At 41.8% G+C, this 20,479-nt stretch overlaps 1 protein-coding gene across 2 annotated transcripts in view; it reads right to left on the bottom strand.

Annotated features, from left to right (window-relative positions):
* LOC131435537 (zinc finger MIZ domain-containing protein 2) overlaps window positions 1–20,479 on the bottom strand; it is a 210,442-nt gene that overhangs the window by 14,288 nt on the left and 175,675 nt on the right. The window contains exons 2-6 of one of the 2 annotated variants that reach the window (XM_058603543.1): window positions 6,721–6,845; window positions 6,408–6,641; window positions 937–1,867; window positions 527–873; window positions 232–456 (exon numbers count right to left, since the gene is read on the bottom strand). In XM_058603543.1, the coding sequence (XP_058459526.1) occupies window positions 232–456; window positions 527–873; window positions 937–1,867; window positions 6,408–6,464 (1,560 nt within the window). In that variant the 5' untranslated portion in view covers window positions 6,465–6,641; window positions 6,721–6,845. The remainder of the gene's footprint in view (window positions 1–231; window positions 457–526; window positions 874–936; window positions 1,868–6,407; window positions 6,642–6,720; window positions 6,846–20,479) is intronic. The other variant, XM_058603542.1, reaches the window with a different exon arrangement.

Genomic DNA, 20,479 nt, shown 5'->3' with positions numbered 1-20,479 from the left:
GTAACCTATTGGGTCTGCACAGTTCAATAGATAGAAATAAGCAATTGAGCTTAACTAACGGATTGTCTTTATTTTGTCCACACACGAGGTTTACATTGATAGATTGTTATTGAGAATGAGAAAAAGGAAATGGTCGCATTGGCAACTTGCGAACAATAAAATAAAAGAACATCAAGCAAGAATCAAATGATGAGGGGTAAGACTGTCGTTGTTCACTTCAATAAAACTTACTTTAGTCGAGGAGGCAGGTTCCAGGGAATCCTTGTCAACGCCCGGTCCATTTCCACCACCACCCAGTGGCTGATGGGGGTTCGTTGTTGTGTGGCCGCCAATGGCAAAGTTACGTTTGATCTTGGCCACCGCTTGCTCGGCCGACAGGAGATTGCGCTTCAGAAGCGTGTGCAGTACGTGATTGACCGATGGCCTATGCACCAGTTGCAGAACGAAGAGATGGGACTAAAAACAAAAGGATCAATCAATTGAGCGCCAAAAAAAAAAAAAAAGACACTTTTGACAGGGAACTTACACAACAGCAAGTGCTAACGGTAATCTGAATGGTGTTTCTACCCGGTTGGCAGACCTGTTTCAAGTAGAGCGGCCGATGGGTATTCTTGTTATCGCCCCGGTCGATCTCCAGCGGGGTCGAGTTGGCCGAAACCTGCACACTAGCCGGCCAGTTTGTGTTCATCTGTCGGTCTTCGTGGTGGAAACATTTCAGCTGTAGTTCCAGATCGGGCCGGCACATCAGCGTGTTGTACACGGTCGATTTCAGCTGGAATACGTGATTGCTGACAGCGAGGTTGTGTTCCAATCGGAACGGTGGCAACAGGATACCATCCCGGACAGGGAACGTGAGTCGGAGCTCTTCATCTTCTGGTAAATTAAAACAGTTAGATTAGGTTAGTGCTAAACCGGTCGAAACCGAGGACGACTTACTGTGTGGTATGTTTGGCTTAAGGTCCGGATTAGGACTGATGTACGGAGTCATGGAAGAGGCGGGTGTAAGTGGAGGTGTTGGATTGCCGGGTACGGGACTATGCTGGTAGTTCATCCGAATGTCCGGCTGGTAGCCCTGCATACTCTGGTAGCCCGTATTGTAATACTGTTGACTGTGGTTTGTGTTGGTTCCGTACGGAGGAGTGTTCTGCCGTTGTTGCATCATCGGAGGACCTCCCCGATAGTTCAACGGCATTGGACCGTGCCTTCCGTAGCCGGTGTTTGCTTGCATTGGTAAAGGAACTCCAGCCGGTTGGTGAGGGGGAAATTGAGATCCTGATCCGGGCATCGCTTGCTGACCCATTCCGTACAGCGAACGTTTCTGGGCCATCTGCATCTGCGGGTTCGGATAGGGAGCCATCCGTCTAGGGTGCGGTGGATATCCGTTGGCCATGCCTTGCATCTTCGACATCGGTGACATCTGGTTCATTTGACTAAGTGGATTCATACTGTTCATCTGGTTCATTCCATTCATTCCGGCCGCCGGACCCATCTGGCCTCCCATTCCCATTCCCATGTTCATCATCTGTGCCATCGGGTTCATCTGCTGGTGGTGCCTTCCGTAGTTTCCCATTCCATTCATCGAACCCATTTGGTTCATCTGCATTCCACCCATCCCGGCCATATTGCCACCCGCTCCACCGCCCACTACACTACCTCCACCACCACCACCACCGCCGCCCGATGCCATCTGACCCATGGGGTTCATGCCGACACTCATCTGGTTCATGCCTCCGCCTCCGCCACCTCCTACTCCACCAACGCCTCCACCGCCGCCGCCCATCTGGTTCATGGCGTTCATCTGATTCATTCCATTCATTCCGTTCATTTGGTTCCATGATGATTGCGAATGCATCGCCATGTTGTTCATCTGTGGAAAGAGGAAAAGAAAATATTCTGTTTAGATTTGTATGTCGATTTTGAGCCTGTGTCATGGAGAAAATTAATATTCAAAACGCAGATCAAGTAAATTACAACGGAAATGATTTTCACAAGTAGTTTTTACGGCATTTTGTACTACTGTTGCGTTTAAACTTCCGTTATCACTTAACAAGACTAAAACAAATTATTGAACAATTCGAACGTTTTTAGGATTCAAATGGTTGTTTTGATAAGTAAAATAGAAGCTTTTAAACTTTTTATGAATGATTTTAGTCTTATCACTAGCTGAATTACCCGGCGATGCTCGGAAATGTTTCGGGAAAGTAAGGCCGCAGCAATTCTCGAAATGGCCCTGCCCAGTGGCCACTTTCTATATGAGAAATACAAACAGATTTTCGTTCTTTAAGAAACACTTTCGCGAGGCAAAAAGTGGATGAATATTTGGGTATTGGTGCTCGTTCAGATTACACCGTGAAGTACATAGTGTTTTCAATTCTGCTGATTGAAAAAGATTTCCTACTGCTGAGTGCTGCACATGCATACTCAGGACTAAAAACATGAACGCGAGCACACTTCGGATGCATTTTCGGTTGAACATTGTTGACGAAAGCAGGATCCATTATCTTACGCCAAAGAATAGAAAAATTTGCCCGACAATGGACTGACGTCGGCATGAGTGCTCCGATGCGATCTAAGGAGACGGAATAGAGCGAAAAGGTCATGAAGTCGATTGTTTGAGAATGTCATGGTTACATTTTCGTGGAATACCTCGAAAATGGAAAAACATCATTGGAGCAGGTATAAGAGTGCATTATTGGAGCGATTGAATACCGAAAAACAAATCGTTTTTTTTTTTGGAGACAATACGCCGGTACACAAACGGCGCTACATCCGGAAACGGAAACCAGAATCCGCCAAGGTAAGTATGTATTGCCATCAACTAATATGACCTACAAATTGGAACAGGTTTGATGCGCGTTAAGAAGACCTTTTTCTGTTCTTCGTGAGTCAAAACAAGGCAGCCACCTCGAACCACTCCTTCTAATGCTATTCGTGAATGATCCATACAATGAATTGTATAGATTGAAGTAGTGTAAATCAAAAAATCGCATCATCGTAAGCCTAGTTGGTTGTGGCGCTCTAAAAAATTGACATTGAGAGGGCCTTATAAATTTGTGATCAGAACACCTAGTCATCTCTGGAAAATAAATGTAAGCTCAATTTTGGAGCATGAGACTGCTACTAAAAAGAGGTTCCTGTTGTTCTCATCGTCGTTCACTTCTGATGACGAATTGAAATTTTCAATACTCATCTCCCTGGATTTCCAGACCCGGAAGTTGAATTTCGATGAAGTTAAATTGGATCATATGGAACTATGACTAGGACTCTGTTTACCTTTTTTTTTTGAATATAAGCTGCTTATCAAAATTGTTCCAGCCATCTCTGAGAAATCGAAGTTATGTTTTGAAATTTTTGACCGGCTTTTTCTGGTGTCTCCGAAACTGGTATAACCTTGAATAGTTTAAAAGTATTTGCTCCTTTTTGCATCGTTTTTGAAATCGTAGATCTCGTTAGTCTGTATTTCCAGAACAGGAAATCGATTCCGGACTGTGGGACAATATGTTAAAAGAAATGTAAAAATTCTTTTCTAATATTTAATATCTGTAATGGTAACCCACTTGATGGTGAATTCGATGTTTTTAGGATTAAAGAGGGCTTATTCGAGTTTCAGCCGTTGATACAGACGGAGGCAACAAGTGCATGTGTATTTATAATTGAAAGAAAGTTCTTTGGTAACAACGAAACGTTCAGTGGTAAGCATAGGTCCAAAAAATTTCAAATTGACTCTGCAGGAAAATGGCATCCTCAGTTGTCTTTATGATTCTAAATAACTTGAAGTCGTCGGCAAACGATAATCGTGGAACTTCCAGTAAAATGTTCACGTTGTCGAAATACAGGAGGAAAATTAGTGGTACCAGATGACTGCCTTGTGGAATACCAGAAAAAAAGGAACAAAAATCCTTACATACATTACATACATACGCCAGCCGTCGATTGCAGAGATACGATTCAGTCCAGTTTCTAAGGAATTTATAATTGTTTCAGAAATGACAACCTGTTTTATGACAGCTGTAGTCAATGCCTCTTTTGGCAAGTAATAAAATAGGTTTAAAATTGTTTATAATGTCTTCGGTCCAGCTTCGAACATTACTCTGAGATCTGTCGTCTGAAGCTACATTAGTGAAAACTGTTTAGTCCGTTTTTTTTGATAAGTTTTTATTCATGGAACCCTATAGTGGAGTTGAATATAGGAAGTACTTAATCGAAAATTGGTTCGTATATTTTACGAAAGAATACAATCCAAAGCCTCACCTTCGCCTAATCATAACGAACGAATAGAGAGGAAGCATTTTCATTTCAACAAAAGAGAGTATCAATGCAAGCGTCACTCATTTCCCTACGACAAGACGAAACCGAAAGACCGTCTGTAGGTAAATCCGGTCAAATTTCAATTCTCATTCTTTATTTCATACAACGAAAATGTGTGAAGTTTGGCTATGAAGAATGTCGATCAAATGATAAATAAAAGTTATCACACTACAAAACCACTCTTTGGAAACAAAAACTATTACGAACACCAACAGATGAAAGTCATTCTGGATCGTTTTCCGTCATTGTCAAGTCTCGAAACAGTGCTTTCTTTTCATCGGAAAGGAAAAGTCGAAAAATGGTGTTGAAAAAGGCTATACACTCTTATGTACCTTTTCGTCAGGGACACAAGAATTCCATGAAAATCACTTGTCATTTACGACCATCCGCTGGTAGCATGTGAATATTATCGGAAAGCTGCTCACTGCGGTAAGCTTTGCGAGAAACTGAACCAGAAAGAAATTCTACAAACGGGGTAACGCAAGAAGGTGATTTATTAAATAATTTATCGATCCAACGTAATTTTTTTTTACGTTGAAAGTCAGACAGATTTAACGTTTTAAATTGCGATGATAATTCAACTATGCCACTTAAACACTTAAACCCCTCAATCGTGTTGTCTCTGAATGACTTTTTACCGCCTTGCGACAGTGAAACTCGCATCCATGGATCAACTATGGAAGTAAACGATTATTTTTCTTGAATTTTCAGAAAACTAGGAACTATTGAAGAGCCTGTCCATATATGACTTCGATCTATAATTTAACTTGACGGTATTGAGCATAGTTTATAGACTGAAATGGGCTGAAAAGTCCCAGGCTTAACACATAGATGGCGCTAGTTTTATTGCAGTCACCTTTTTTCAGTTAATACTAACCTTCAAAAGACAACTTAAAATTTCATGATATTCTATTGATTAGTTTGTGAGTTATTGTGCTAAGAGTGACGCTACTTTTGTTATTTTCAGAACAATTGATCAAAAACAATTTCGTGTTTTAATTTTACCGTTCAAGCGAAGCAATGGCTAGAAAAGTGTTATGGAGACTCCGCTCCATTGGAAACAACAGGAAAACGTTGGTTTGCTGACTTCAAACGTGGTCGTAGAGACACTGATGATGCAGAACGCAATGGATTTTTAAATGAGGCGGTAACACCACAAAATTGATTTGAATGATCGAGAAGTGAAGTAGCGAGAGTTAGCTGATATCATAAAGATATCGAAAGAACGTGTTGGCTTTATATCGCACGAGCATTTGACTATGAGAAAGCTCTGTTCAAAGTGGGTGTCGCGTTTGCTCATTTTTGACCAAAAAGGAGAACGTGTTGATGATTGTAAGCAGTGTTTGGGTATGGTCAAACGTAACAAACCGGAATTTTCACGTCGATATGTAACAATGGATGAAACATGGATTCATCACTTTGCTCCGGAATCAAAACGATCGTCATCTCTGAGTGGACAGCAAACGGGTGAACCTCGTTCAGAGCTGCCGAAAGCACAACAATCCACTGGAAAGGTTATGGCTTCGGTTTTTTGGGATGTGCGTGATATTTATCGACTATGGTGAGAAAGGAAATATCATTGGGCTGAAATTGCAAAGAAACGACCGAATATGGCAAAGAAAAAAATTCGTTTCATCAAGTCAATCAAAACTACATGAATTGAACAGCGAATTGCTCCCTCATCCACCGTATTCGCCAGATTTGGCTCCCAGCGATTACTGGATGTTCGCAGACCGGAGAAAAATGCTCGCCAGTAAGAAATTTCGCACGAATGAAGAGGTTATCGCTATTTTGAGGCAAAATATAAATCGTTCTACAAAAGTGGTATTGAAATGTTAGAGTGACACAGGAATGATTGCGTTGCTCTTGATGGAGATTACGTGGATGAATAAAGTTAATTTTGAACAGAAAAACAATCGTGTTCTCTTTGTTATGCCCGGAACTTTTTCTTTCCAAGATGAGGGAAAGTTGTCGCTAGCGACGGACAATACTTTGAATAATACATCTGTAAGCACTTTTTCGCAATAAAGCTTTTAATTTTGGAAAAATCGGCGGAAGCAAAGTTGTACACCTGATAGAAGATAGATGATTCCCATTACCTGAGGGTTATATCCGACGTCCATTCCGCCTTGTTGTCCCCCGGCTGCAGCGACCATATCTCGAGTGAGTAAATATTTTGTTGCAGAACTTTCCCTAATCCGTTACTAGCGTGTAGTTTCGTAGCTTAGCAAGGCCTCTAAATTTTCACCCCGGTGAATTTTCGGTCGGTAGGCAGCTGTTTCCTTCAGAACTAGAAGTGGTTAGCGGTTGTTTGGATGATGATTTGTTTTTTTCTGAAACGAGTAAATTACGATGTTAGTTAGTTAGTAGTGCTCTACTGCTAGGAGTTCTGGCCGTTTACTACCAACCTACCTACCTACAGACACACAGACACTGGTTGCAGAAAAGCAGAAAATACTCCTGACAGCGGAGATCCACGATCACCCATCGATGGGACCCCTGGGGAGCCCCCCTGGGCACTCATAGTTTTTCCATGCCTGTAAGTAAAGGAAATCGAGAAGAGAGAGAGAAAAAATATTACAACCTTGTACTGGGCCTGGGTTTGCTTAGTTCGCAGGAAAACTCCTCGAGTGGGAGGGAAAGGTGGGAAGGTTTGACACCACTTGGCAACAGATACCAAGCCCAAGCCGAACCGAACCGAACCAAACCAAACGACAGAAATGATTCCAGCAGTTTCGCAATCTATTCCTGGAACTGGGCGATGATTGGAAAGCTGGATTATTACGTCAGCCGTCATCATCAAGTCGTCAGAGTCGAGATGAAAATAAAGGGGGTTTTTCTTCTTTGTTCCCACTGAGAGGGGGCGTCTGACGTCACTGATAAGCGCGATTGGGCTGTTTTTCTTTTTTTGCTCGCGATTTGATAAATTGGGTGGATGCTACAAATTGGTTACGAACTCGGTGGGGGGGAGTGGGAAAAACAAGGTGCAAGGTGTCGTGTCGGAACGTAAAAAGGTCATTTCCATCAACAATGAAAGAAAGGAAAAAAAACGATTGACTAGAAAAGTAGATGCTTTTTGAGTGAAAACTTGACTCGAACCCGTACGGGTATTAAATTGTCATTGCGAGTTTCGACAACGACAACAAAATCACTCACCAAAATCGGTTTTTCGTAAAATCTCTACAATATGAATGTGGTCTTGAAATAAATAATGAAATTATTCGGCGGAAACCGTCGGTGACTGCTCTTGACTAACGACTCGCGCGCGTGTGTGCGTGTGTGTTTGGAAACATTTGGCAACCCACAAACAAATCGATACAGCAACAATAGCAACAATGCGATTCCAGCAGCAATGAGTGAAATTGAACGAAATGATTACCACTCTTTCGGGGCTGTCGAGGTTTTGGCTTGACCCGAGCTGGCTTAACTGCCTGCCTGCCTACCTCCAGGTCGGCGGTCGGCACTCGGGTGGGAAGCACGCAAAATAATCAAATTCGATAATAATTATTAAGTCACTGGTCCAACTCGCCTTCCATTCATTCGATCCATATGCTCCGGTCCGTCCGTGTGAAACCGAGCGCAACACAATGCAGGCCACTTTTAATCTGAATTAATTTCATGAACAGGCCGGATTCTTTTTTTTTTTTCATTTTGTTTGCTCAGCCTTCTGTCTGTGGTTTATGCATTTCACAGGACCCGAGTAGTGGTCGAGGTTGATTCAATTTTTCATATTAATAACCACTTTGCAACTCGGCACTGCTCTGCTCTGGTGTGTGTGTGTGTGCGTGTGTCGATATTTTTGGTCGCTTTCTGGAGCATGAACACATTCCTCTGGGGCACTTGAACGCTTGACACATGAAACTGAATTAAATTGTAGCTCAATTGTTTGTGTTTACTGGAATACTGCTGGCGTTAAATTACGATTTTCACTCGATGGAAAAAAAGCAACTTGAAATGATTACTATTTTTGGAATTACTGGTAACTGATACTCATAGCCACTATGTTTTAAAATACCGTATTCTGATTGATCTCAACGCTCAAGTCAAATCAGTGCGGACGCACGGTAGTAGCTTTGGTAGTAAATTTTAGTGAATTACAATGTTCCTTTTATGTGCATCTTCAAAGACGTAAATTTGGATTAATTGGTCTTTAATGAAAACAAATCATTATTTCTCTCTCGGTTACCGGCTGCCCAGAGATTGAAGAAAAAATTATTAAGTGTATAACTTTGCTTCCACGGTTTTTTTTCCAAAATTTGAAGCTTTATTGCGAAAAAGTGCTCACAGATGTATTATTCAAAATATTATCCGTCGCTAGCGAAAACTTTCTCCCATCTTTCCGGAAATTTTCGGATCCCGGCTCGAAAAAAGGAGTCCTTCTTTGACGCTATTCATGAAGCAATCCATTTTTCCAACTCTTCGAAGGATTGAAAATGTTGATCTGCCAGCCCGTGTGCCATCGAACGGAATAAGTGGAAGTCAGAAGGGGCGACATCTGGGGAATACGGCGGGTGGGGCAAGACTTCCCATTTCAGCGTTTCCAGGTACTTTTTGACCACTTTTCCGACGTGAGGCCGAGCATTGTCGTGTTGGAGGATGATTTTGTCATGTCGCTCTTGATACTGTGGCCGCTTTTCTTTTATCGAGACGTTTTGAAATGGCTTGCTGACAACGATTCGGCTAGCTCTTCTTGGGTTTGGTACGAATTTCATCAAGCAATACTTCTAGTTGTTCATCTTTGAAGGCTTTTTCTCTTCCACCATCATGTTTGTCTTCGACATAGAAATTACCATTTTTTAAACATTGAATCCACTCCCGACACGTTCTTTTATTCAGAGCAGCATCACCGTAAGTTTCTGAGAGCATTCGATGAGCTTCAGCTGCATTTTTTTTTCGAATTGTAACAGAAAAGTAAAACTTCCCGCAAATGGCGAGAATTGGGCACAGACATTTTCGAGTGTGAATAATACGAAAACAAGAACAACTGTCATTGAAACGGCGACGACAATTCGTACACACTGACTTCAAAGGCATTATCATCTATGTATTTTGACCAGCCTCAGCCGGTACAGCCATCTATCGGAAAACGGCGGAAGCAAAGTTGTACACCTGATATATGTTTTAAAACTATTATTTCGTTGGAAATTTACTAATGCATTTGAAAATGTACCAATGCAATTCTGACTCCACTCGCAAAAGAGACGGGAATAGTTTCGAACCGTGTACATTTTTGTTGAGAACAAGCCTCTAGATGGCCCAATGCCGAATTTCATGACAATCTATCCACTAATGTTTAAATAACAGTTGATCGTGTCAGACGAGTTCTAGTTTTCATCAAGTTTCGTGTCCTGATCAAAGAAGCAACGGTGAAATTGAATGATTTGCGGCACGGTTTCGTCCACCATCCCCCGTATTCTCCAGACCTGGCTCCCAGCGACTATTATCTATTTTCAAACCAGTAAAAGTTTCTCCAGGGAAAGAAACTGCCGTCAAATGCTGAGGTCATTGCAGAAACGGAAACCTATTTTGATGGCCTTGACAAATCTATTTTTCCATCCGAAGGGCATCAAAATGCTGGAGGACCAATGGGTCAGGTTTATTGCTCTAGATGAAGATTGTACTGAAGAATAAAAACAGTTTTCACGGTAAAAATTCGACTTTTTCTTTGTTGGGTCCGAGATTTCTCTTTCCATGTAGTACCAAACGCCTATTATGAATAAGTTGTCGTTTGCATTTTTATAGGTTATTCTCATAAAATAATTGTTCTTGATATCGCGTTTCGAGGAACGATTGGGCATTCGGTGGGTGTCAAAACCGTTGATTTCCTTTCTTAGAATTTCAACTTTTCCCGGTGCATGTCTAAGCCAAGATCTCTTGAATCGTTTCGATCATAAATCCATGAACAATTGTCATGGATTCATGAAAAGATAAAATGATTGTTATGATATTTAAATCAAAAGAACAGTAACGGACTTCTGTATGGCCTTCGGCGAAATGGCCTTCGGCGAAATGGCTTTCGGCAAAATGGTCTTCGATGAAATGGCTTTCAGCGAACTGCCATCGGTGAAATGGCCTTCGGCAAAATGGCCTTCGGCGAAATGGCCTTCGGCGAAATGGCCTTCGGCGAAATGGCCTTCGGCGAAATGACTTTCGGCGAAATGGCCTTCGGCGAAATGGCTTTCGCCGAAATGGCCTTCGGCGGAGTGGCTTTCGACGAAATGGCCTTCGGCGAAATGGCCTTCGGCAAAATGGCCTTCGGCGAAATGGCCTTCGGCGAAATGGCCTTCGGCGAAATGGCCTTCGGCGAAATGACTTTCGGCGAAATGGCCTTCGGCGAAATGGCCTTCGGCGAAATGGCTTTCGCCGAAATGGCATTTGACAAAAAAGGTGTTAGGTAAAAAAGTTTTCGTCAAAAACAGAACTTCGAAAAAAGACCTTCGCAAATTGCTTTCGGCAGCGAAGGCCTTCGGAGAAAAGGTTTTCAGCATAAACGGCCTTCGGTAAAAAAGATCTTCAACAAAAAAGGCCTTCAGAAAAAATGGCCTTCGACATAAATGGCCTTCGGCAAAATGGTTTTCAGCAGTATAGCCTTCGCCAAAATGAAGAGAAAGTGATTTCGACAAAATGTTCTTCGGCAAAAATGGGCTTCAGCAAAAAAAAGGCTTTGGTTTGTCGATAAAATGGCTTTCGACAAGAAATACTGTTAGCAAAATGAACTTTCGGCAAACAATCCTTTCTCAAAAAAAGTTTTCAGCAAAAAAGGCCTCCGACGAAAAAAGGCCTCCGGCGAAATAGCCTGGCCTTCAGCAAAGTGGACTTAGGCAAAATGACCCTCGATAAAAAGGCTTTAGGCAAAAAAGGCATCTGGAAAAAAGGTTTTCGGCAAAATGAGGCCTTCGACAAAAATAGACTTCGGTAAAAATGCCTTCGACACGAAAGTCCTTTGGCGAAATGACCTTCGGCGAATTGGCCTTCGACAAAATGTCCTTCGACAAAATGGCCTTCGGCAAAATCGCACTCGGCAACAAGACCTTAGACAAAAGAGGCCTCAGTCAAAAAACAACTTTGGAAAAAAAGACCTTAGGCAAAAAAGGCTTTCGGTAAAAGCAGAACTTTGGAGAAAGGCCTTCGGCATAAATGGCCTTCGGAAAAAAGATATTCGGCAAAAACGGGCTTGGACAGAAATGGCCATCGGTAAAAAATGCCTTCGACATAAATGGCCTTCGGAAAAATGGCTTTCAGCAGTATGGCCTTCGCCAGAATGACCATGAAAGAGATTTCTACAAAATGTTCTTAGGCAAAATGCCTTCGGCTAAAAGTCTTCGGCAAAAAAACCTTTGGTAAAAAAGCCTTCGACAAAATGGCCTTCTGCAAAATACTTTTCAGCGAAATGGTTTGTCGATAAAATGGCCTTCGGCAAGAAAGACCGTCAGCAAAATGAGCTGAGGCAAAAAAGACCTTAGGCAAAAAAGGCTTTCGGTGAAAGCAGAACTTCGAGGAAAGGCCATCGGCATAAATGGCCTTCGGCAAAAAGGCCTTCGGCAAAAAGGCCTTCGGCAAAAAAGGCCTTCGGCAAAAAAGGCCTTCGGAAAAAATATATTCGGCAAAACCGGCCTTGGACAGAAAAGGATATCGGTAAAAAAGGACTTCAGCAAAAAAGCCCTTCGTAAAAAAGGCCTTCGACATCAATGGCCTTCGGAAAAATGGCTTTCAGCAGTATGGCCTTCGCCAAAATGACCACGAAAGAGATTTCGACAAAATGTTCTTCGGCAAAATGCCTTCGGCTAAAAGTCTTCGGCAAAAAAAAGCTTACGGCTAAAACGGCTTTGGACAGAAAATGTCTTCGGCAAATAGCCCTTCTGCACAAAAGATTTTCAGCAAATGACTTTTGACAAACAAGGCCTTCGGCACAAAAAAGCCTTTGGTAAAAATAACCTCTGGCAAAATGGATTTCGGCAAAAAAGGCCCTAAACAGAAAGTCCTTCGGGAAAAAATGGCCTTCGACCTAAGTCGACTTCGACAAAAAAGAGGTCTTTGACAAAAAAGAGGTCTTCGACAAAAAAGCATTTGACAAAAAAGATCTTCGGCAAAATAGGCCTTCGGAACAAAAGGCTTTTGGCAAAAAAAAAACCTTCGGCAAAATGGCCTCCGTCGAAATGGTCTTCGTCGAGACAGCTCTGGCTGTAAAATACTTTTCGGTTTTCGACAAAATGGCCCGTACTTTTATGCAATGGGTCGGTTATTTATTTTGCTACTTACAGGACATCAAATGTCACATTTGACACATTAACTGACAAACTTGAGCGTGACATTTCCTGTTCACAGAAATCGCAGCCAATTTTCCAGTGCGACTAGAACTACGGTGCTCTCAATTTAAACATTCCTTCCAAGTTGAGGCTCAAACGAAGCCGCTTTTCCTGCTAAGCCATCTAGCTCTAGATCACCCATCTTGCAGTGGAAATTTGGCACCATCATTTTATCATTTGTTCTCTGATTCGGTTGCTGGCGTACGAGAAATTCAAACAGTAAACTGAATCGATTTCATGTTCGAATCGTCGTCGTAATTTAACTGCATCGAACAACGCGCTCCCTGAACCACCCTTTAGCCGATGGGTAATTTAATGTTTAATAATGTTATTTACGAAAACATACAACTTTGGTTTCCTCCCCCTCACCCCACTTTCGCTACCGGAACTTGCCGAAACAGACGTCGAATGTCCCCGCTCATTTACACTGTTTCGATAATAATTTCGATAAAATGCAACAACAATCAAATCAAACCAAAAAATAAAAAAAATGAAAATAGTCGGTAGCAAGGCGATGTTGTTGGAATGCGGAGGGAGTGTATTAACTGGCCTCCTAGCGGCTGGCTCTCGAAGGTCACATGGAAAATAATTCAACTCATTTTCAACATCAAGTGCCGTCAGGTTCACCTTTCTGGCGGCCATCCTGCGGAAGTAACAACGGACGGGTGGTGCGAAATTTGTATTTTGATTAATTTGAAAATTCATTATAAATCTGATTCGTCCGGATTGTACGTCGACAATTGGGTGGGAAGGGGGATGTGGGTGGTAATATAAAATTATTTTTCACTTTGTACTCTTTGTTGCTGTTGCTACTGCTAGGCAGGTTTCTCCGGCCCCCATCCCAAAAAAACGGCGGGACACTGTTGTAATAATGTAATGTAATGTTGTTGATGATGATGACGGGTGGTTCAATTAAATTGTTTATTAATCTGAAATGACCAATTATTCGCTCCGTCACTGAATTTCGCTTGTTCTTTCTCTGCTTCGCTCTTGGGGTTTTGTTTGGGTCAATGAATTATTTATGACACCGAAAAACCTGACTCACACTGATTAAATTTTTATTTTGCCAATTTTTATCCCCAACGTCACGTCACTTGTCATGTGTCGCGAGTGTGGGAGAGTCCCCCACTCCCTCGCCAGAAAACATGCTTTATTTAATCGCATAAATGATGAAAATTGAACAGACTGAAATTAAAATTAACTGCTCAGAGCGCAGCAACAAGTTTTCACTCCCTCTGTAGACGGCCCAGTAATTGATGCTACCACCTTTTGCTGCTTGCTAGCTTTTCTCCGCCCCAACCGCCGGATGACCCGATTGGACTGAAGGACTGATGAAAGCTTCCCGGTAACGCGATAGTCATTTTTATTTTCAAATCTAAATAAATCATCGTTTCAATTTCACAACAATAACCACCAGTTTTTTTGTTGTCATCACGGAACCTTCGTAGTGTTCGGGAAGAGCCAAGCTTCGTCGAAGGAAATCTACTCCTCCGGAAAAAAGGCGATGCTTGAATGTCGTCATTTGGGATGGGAAAAAACGGAAAAGTTGTCGTTTTTATTATTTCAATTTCATACCCATCTTTTCAATCCCGAGCACCGTCGGAGTCGGAGTTGGTACAGTCGGGGTGATGGGTGGTGTGGGGGTCGGAAAAAGGACATTCGTTGTTTGTCGTTCGTATTCCATCATTTCATTTCCCATCCCACACACTCTCGGCTCGGTGACTCCTATTGTCATTTTCCTATTATCCGGGGTATGATTTCATATTATCTTTGATTATATCCTTTTTCATCCTACTGTTTCTCTCTCTCTCTCTGGTTTAGGTTTTAGGTTCGAATGCAAACATGGAATCGGCCGAATCCAAGGGTGTTGATCTAATGCGTGTCGTAGTTTCATCATCATCATCATCCACTGCCGCCCGACCACCCTAAAGTGGGACTCGGACGGACCCTTCGCTGCCACGGACGGAGACGAAAAGGACGACGAAGATATGACGAAGGGTGACAATCGGCGTGGTAAATAAATATAACAACTTTACCACAGCCACGTCTCGTCACAGGGTTCGTTCCGTGTGTGGGATGCCAGTGCAGTGGGGTGAGATAATAAATTGGGATCTCTCGTCAGGAAAATGAGTAGCGCAAAACCATGTGCTAAACGGTGTCAAGGAAAAACGCGACGAACGGCACGAACATTAATCGATTGGACTGAAAAGAAACTTCCTTCTTAAATTATTCACTTTTTCTAGATGACGCAATAAAGCAATCGAATCCGAAAATTACCTTACTCCTATTTTCGTCCTTTTATCGGTTTCAATTGCACAATTTTGAACAAAGAAAAAAATTAAACGTAAAATATCACACACGGCTCATGTGACGAACGAAAATAAATAAACCGAAATCATTCGAAACAACAATCCGATGCGGCGGGATAAGACAAAAGAAAAACAGAGTAGGCGACGACCGGGGAAAAACATATTTCCACTGTCTCCGAAGCCCGAATGAGAACCCCCACACTCACCCTTTTTCTCTCCACCCAGAAGAAAACACAGTCAGTCAGTCAGGTTTGGTGAGCAGCACTTGGCTTCCGTGTATGGGTGATTCTCTCCTCCTCCTGCTCCTCCTCCACGAAATACATAAAACATATACAAAACCGTTCCGAAGGGGGGCGAAAAAAAGGGACATTGGACGGAATCTGGCGCCCAAACGCTTCTCAAACGGAGCGGAAAAGCTAAAAACCGTTTAAACACTAATGCACTTCACTTCTCCTCTTCGGTGGCGAGTAATCCTATTTCGCCTGTCTGTATACAGCAGCAGGAGAAAATTGAGTGACGGGTGGGTTTTTTTTCCTCGTACTCACAGTGTCCATACTGAGACAAAACGAGTGAGCGGTGGTTTCCCCTTTTTTTCTGGCCAGCTGAGTGAGAGCACTGCAATTTGGGAACCGCGCTCGTCTGTTGGTGTTGGTGAGCTCCAGGAATCCGAGTACGGGGCCGTAAAACGTTCCGTTGTGATTGTAGTCGTCGTCGTAGTTCGGTTCATGGTGGCAAGGAACAGAACGTCATTCTCGGCGGTGTTGTCGCGTTACTGTTGCTTTTGATTACATAGCCGCCGCCGCCGCCGCCGCCGCCACCGGCAGGAAGCTCTCACGCTTGTTTTCCGGCTACTAGAGACTAACTCGCTTCACGCTGTGGGGGTGGGGGCAGGGCAGAGTTGCCAGACTAGTTGCTGATTTTTGTGTGGCTTTCCGCGATGATGGGGTCTCTTATCATGTCACCCCGTAGGACTTGTCTCCTTCGCGAGATAATAGCAGTAGAAATTGATGCGTTGATTGATCGATCACTAAATTCTAATAATATCAGCCGATTCGGGGAAGGAACTGGCCTTCAACCTGAGGTTGGGCATTGTCGTGTGTAATTGGAATCGGTGTTTCAACACTTTTCGGACAATGTCGTACAACGATTCGATATGGACGAGAATTTCTGAAGCTACGTCGTTTTTTACGAAAAAAAAAATGACGAAGTTTCGCGTTATTCAACGTGAATTTCCGGAGTTACGCGGATATTTTAAACACGGATTTCTGTCTTAACGCGGATTTCCAAAATTACGCAGATTTCAGAAGTTAGGTCGTTTTTGAAGATAGGCGGATTTCCGAAGTCACGCGGATCTCCGAAATTACGTGATTTGTGTTTGCGTGGATTGCTGAAACTCTACGGTTTTTAACACGGATTTCTAAAGTTACGCGAATTTTCGAAATAGCGCAGTTTTTTTTATACGGATTTTGAAGACTCCCAAGTTTTTTTTATTGCGGATTTCCAAAGTTACGTCGGTTTTTTACGAGGATTTACGAAGTAACGCGGGCATTTTTCTACGCAGTTATCCGATATTTTTGAACAGATTTTGAAGTTAGACGGATCTCTGAAATTACGCTATTTTCATTTACGCGGATTACCGGAGCTCTGCGGTTTTTCAATACGGAAAAACAAGGATCTACAGCGCAGCTTTTTTTTAAGCGGAGCAATTCCAGAAATGCTTAGCAGATCATCAGACTCGACCTTCTCCGATTCGGATGAAACTTTGCACATGGCTTCAGTATGGCAAACCATAAGTTTTGAACCGATGGAGAGGTCAATCCGACTCACGACTGATATTTAAAAAAGGCGTATGTATTTTTGCATTTCACAAAAATGGCCTTTTTCAAATCGTTGTAACTCGGAAACCGTTAATTGTACAAAAAATGGCGTTCAGGAAGAAGCTGTGTCAATTGGGTACTCTAAAAAAAAATACACTGAAAAATTTTTTTTTCTCAATTGTTTTTTGATAATTTTTATTTTAAAGCTGTCATTATAACCTACAGATTGATGGCTATCCCATCCGTGCCTTGCGAAAAATGAAGAAGTTACAGCTAAAACATTTAGTTCTTCTCGTTGTAACTCGGAAACCGTTCAAAGATAGCCAGGAAGAAGTTGTAGGGAATCAATAGTGCACTCTAAAAAAATATACACTGACAAAAATTTTTGATTTTTTTCTCAATAATTTCAAAAAAAAACCAATAAAATTATCAGGTGTACAACTTTGCTTCCGCCGTTCTCCGATAGGTGGCTGTACCAGCTGAGACTGATACATAGATGATAATGCCTTTAAAGTGAGTGTGTACAGTGCCTAACGAATTGTCGTCGCCGTTTCAGTGACAGTTGTTCTTGTTTTGGTATTATTCACGCTCGAAAATGTCTGTTTATGTGCCCAATTCTCGCCATTTGCGGGAAGTTTTATTTTTCTATTACAATTCGAAAAAAATGCAGCTGAAGCTCATCGAATGCTTTCAGAAACTTACGGTGATGCTGCTCTGAGTAAAAGAACGTGTCGACACTCTGGTTTCAACGTTTTAAAAATGGTGATTTCGATGTCGAAGACAAACATGGTGGTGGAAGAGAAAAAACCTTCAAAGATGAACAACTAGAAGCATTGCTTGATGAAGATTCGTGCCAAACCCAAGAAGAGCTTGCCGAATCGTTGGGAGTGAGTCAGCAAGACATTTCAAAGAGTCTCAAGGCCCTGAGCATGATTCAGAAAGAAGGAAACTGGGTGCCGTACGAGTTGAAACCGAGGGACATCGAGCACCGTCTATTTGTATGTGACCAACTGCTTCAAAGTCAAAATCGTAAGGAATTTTTACATCTAATCCATAATCTTAAACGCAGAAAATCATGGGGAAAGCCCGGGCATGCTACTTCGTCGAAGGCAAAAACGAATATCCACGGCGCCAAGGTTATGATTTGTATTTGGTGGAATCAGCTCGGTGTGATTTACTACGAGCTCTTAAAACCGGGTGAAACCATCACAGGAGATCGCTACCGAACGCAACTGATGCGCCTTAGTCGCGCGCTAAAAAACAAGCGGCCACAATATCAAGAGCGACATGACAAAGTCATCCTCCAACACGACAATGCTCGGCCTCACGTCGCAAAAGTGGTCAAAAAGTACCTGGAAACGCTGAAATGGGAAGTCTTGCCCCACCCGCTGTATTCCCCAGATGTCGCCCCTTCTGACTTCCACCTATTCCGTTCGATGGCACACGGCCTGGCAGATCAACATTTTCAATCCTTCGAAGAGTTGGAAAAATGGATTGCTCATGGATAGCGTCAAAACAGGACTCCTTTTTTCGAGCCGGGATCCGAAAATTGCCGGAAAGATGGGAGAAAGTTGTCGCTGGCGATGGACAATACTTTGAATAATACATCTGTAAGCATAAAGCTTTTAATTTTGGAAAAATACGGCGGAAGCAAAGTTGTACACCTTGTTTCGATTTTTTTGATAATTTTTATTTTAAAGCTCTTACCTACAGATTGATGGCTCTCTCATCCGTACCTTTTGAAAAATGAAGAAGTTACAGCTAAAACAATTTACAGATATATTCAAAACTTCAAGTTCTCATTGAAAGATAATCATTTAAACAGTAGAATATTATTCTACAGGTTGAATGCAAAAAATTTGTTCATGATATCCTTTTTTCTAAAAGTAGCTGTTCTTAAGATACTTGGACACCATTTTTTTTTTATATTTCCATGAATTGTTTATTTGCTTGCTATATCTACAATTATTACATGTACATGAATAATTCTTAATAAAATTTAAGGTTTTAAGTTTTTAAGTTAAAGTTTTAAGTTTTTATAAGGTTACCAAAATGATTCCAGGCACACAGAAGTACCATTCTTTCGATCCGATTTCAGAAACCACAATCGTCACAAGACTGTATTCGAATGACGATGCACGTAGTACTCATACAATTTTCAAAAACCTAAAACCTTAAATATAATTAAGGATTATTCATGTACACGTAATAATTGTAGGTATAGCAAGCAAGAATATCGATAAACCGGAAGTCGCCATCTTGGATTTTGAAACGACCTTAAACGTTACTTTCCGCCAATCTACTCATCTTATCACTTTCGAAATTACTTGAAAAGTTTTCATTTATTTCATTCTATAGCAGGGAGAAGCCTCGTGGAGATAAAATTTATAGTCTCTTTTTTCAAAAGGCATAAAACCTCCTCATCTTTTCTACTGACAGATTATGATATCCAAATGTGGTACAAAATAAGACTTCGATTAAACTAAATTACTTTACAAATTAGTTGTGTAGTATTTGCTTGTAAAATTGCCCTAGCTCTCAAACTAGATAGATAAGGAATCATGGAACCATCGCTTTATTGCATTTCGGGATAGATGAAAATTAAAAATCATCTGAGCAACTATTAAAAAAACGAAATATTAGAAAAAGGCTCGAGGGTTTTCGAGGGATATCGCTAAACCGGAAGCCTTTATATTGAGAATGAGATAGTGCTTCAGCCTCATTTTCCGGTATCTACTCGTCAAATCTTTTCCGAAAAAAACTTATTTTAAGCGTTTTCAATAATTATTGATAAACCGGAAGTCGTGATCTAAGATTTGAAATCGACATTAAACATCTTTTTCCGGAATATACTCATCAATTCCGTTCCGACGAGGCGAATGATCTTAAGGTCTTTAAAGGCCTTCGGTCTTCAAAGGTCTTAGATCTCAAAAGGTCTCTTCGGTCTTCAAAGGCCTTCGGTATTAAAAGGCCTTCGGTTTTCAAAGGCCTTCGATATTCAAAGGCCTTCGGTTTTCAAAGGCCTTCGATATTCAAAGGCCTTTGGCCTTAAAAGGTCTGCGGTCTTCAAAGGTTTTCGGTTTACAAAAGCCTTTGGCTCTGAAATGCCTTTGGTTTTCAAAGGCCTTTAGTCTTCACCGGCCTTTGATTTTCGGTCTTCAAAGGCCTTCAATCTTTAAAGGCCTCACTCTTCAAAGGTCTTCAGCCGCAAAAGACCTTCGGTCTTCAAAGTCCTTCGATCTTCCCAAGCTTTCGATCTTAAAAAGCCTTCGGGCTTGAAAGAGCTTCTGTCTCAAATGACCTTCGGTTTCAAAAGACCTTCGGTCTCAAAAACCTTTGGTCTTCAAAGGCCTTCGATCTTCAAAGAAAATTTTCAAAGGCTTTCAATCTTCGAAGAAAGTCATCAAAGGCCTTCGAACTTCCGATCTTAAAAAGCCTTCGCTCTTGAAAGAACTTCGGTTTCAATGACCTTCGGTTTCAAAGGACTTTCGGTCTCAAAAGACCTTCGCCTGGAAATACCTTCATCTGAAAAGGCCTTCGGTTTTCAAAGGCCATCGACATTTAAAGACCTTTGGTCTTCGAAGGGCTTCGATCTTCAAAGACCTTTTGTCGTCAAAGACCTTCGATCTTAGAAAGCTTTCGATCTTAAAAAAATCGGTCTTGACAGACCTTCGGTTTCAAAGGACTTTCGGTCTCAAAAGGCCTTCGCCTGAAAATACCTTCATCTGAAAAGGCCTTG

Source organism: Malaya genurostris, chromosome 3 (assembly GCF_030247185.1).
Source record: "Malaya genurostris strain Urasoe2022 chromosome 3, Malgen_1.1, whole genome shotgun sequence".
In the NCBI taxonomy this organism is placed as follows: Eukaryota; Metazoa; Arthropoda; class Insecta; order Diptera; family Culicidae; genus Malaya; species Malaya genurostris.
The sequence above is the reverse complement of the archived record's forward strand: the minus strand, read 5'-3'. Positions and strand labels throughout refer to the sequence as shown.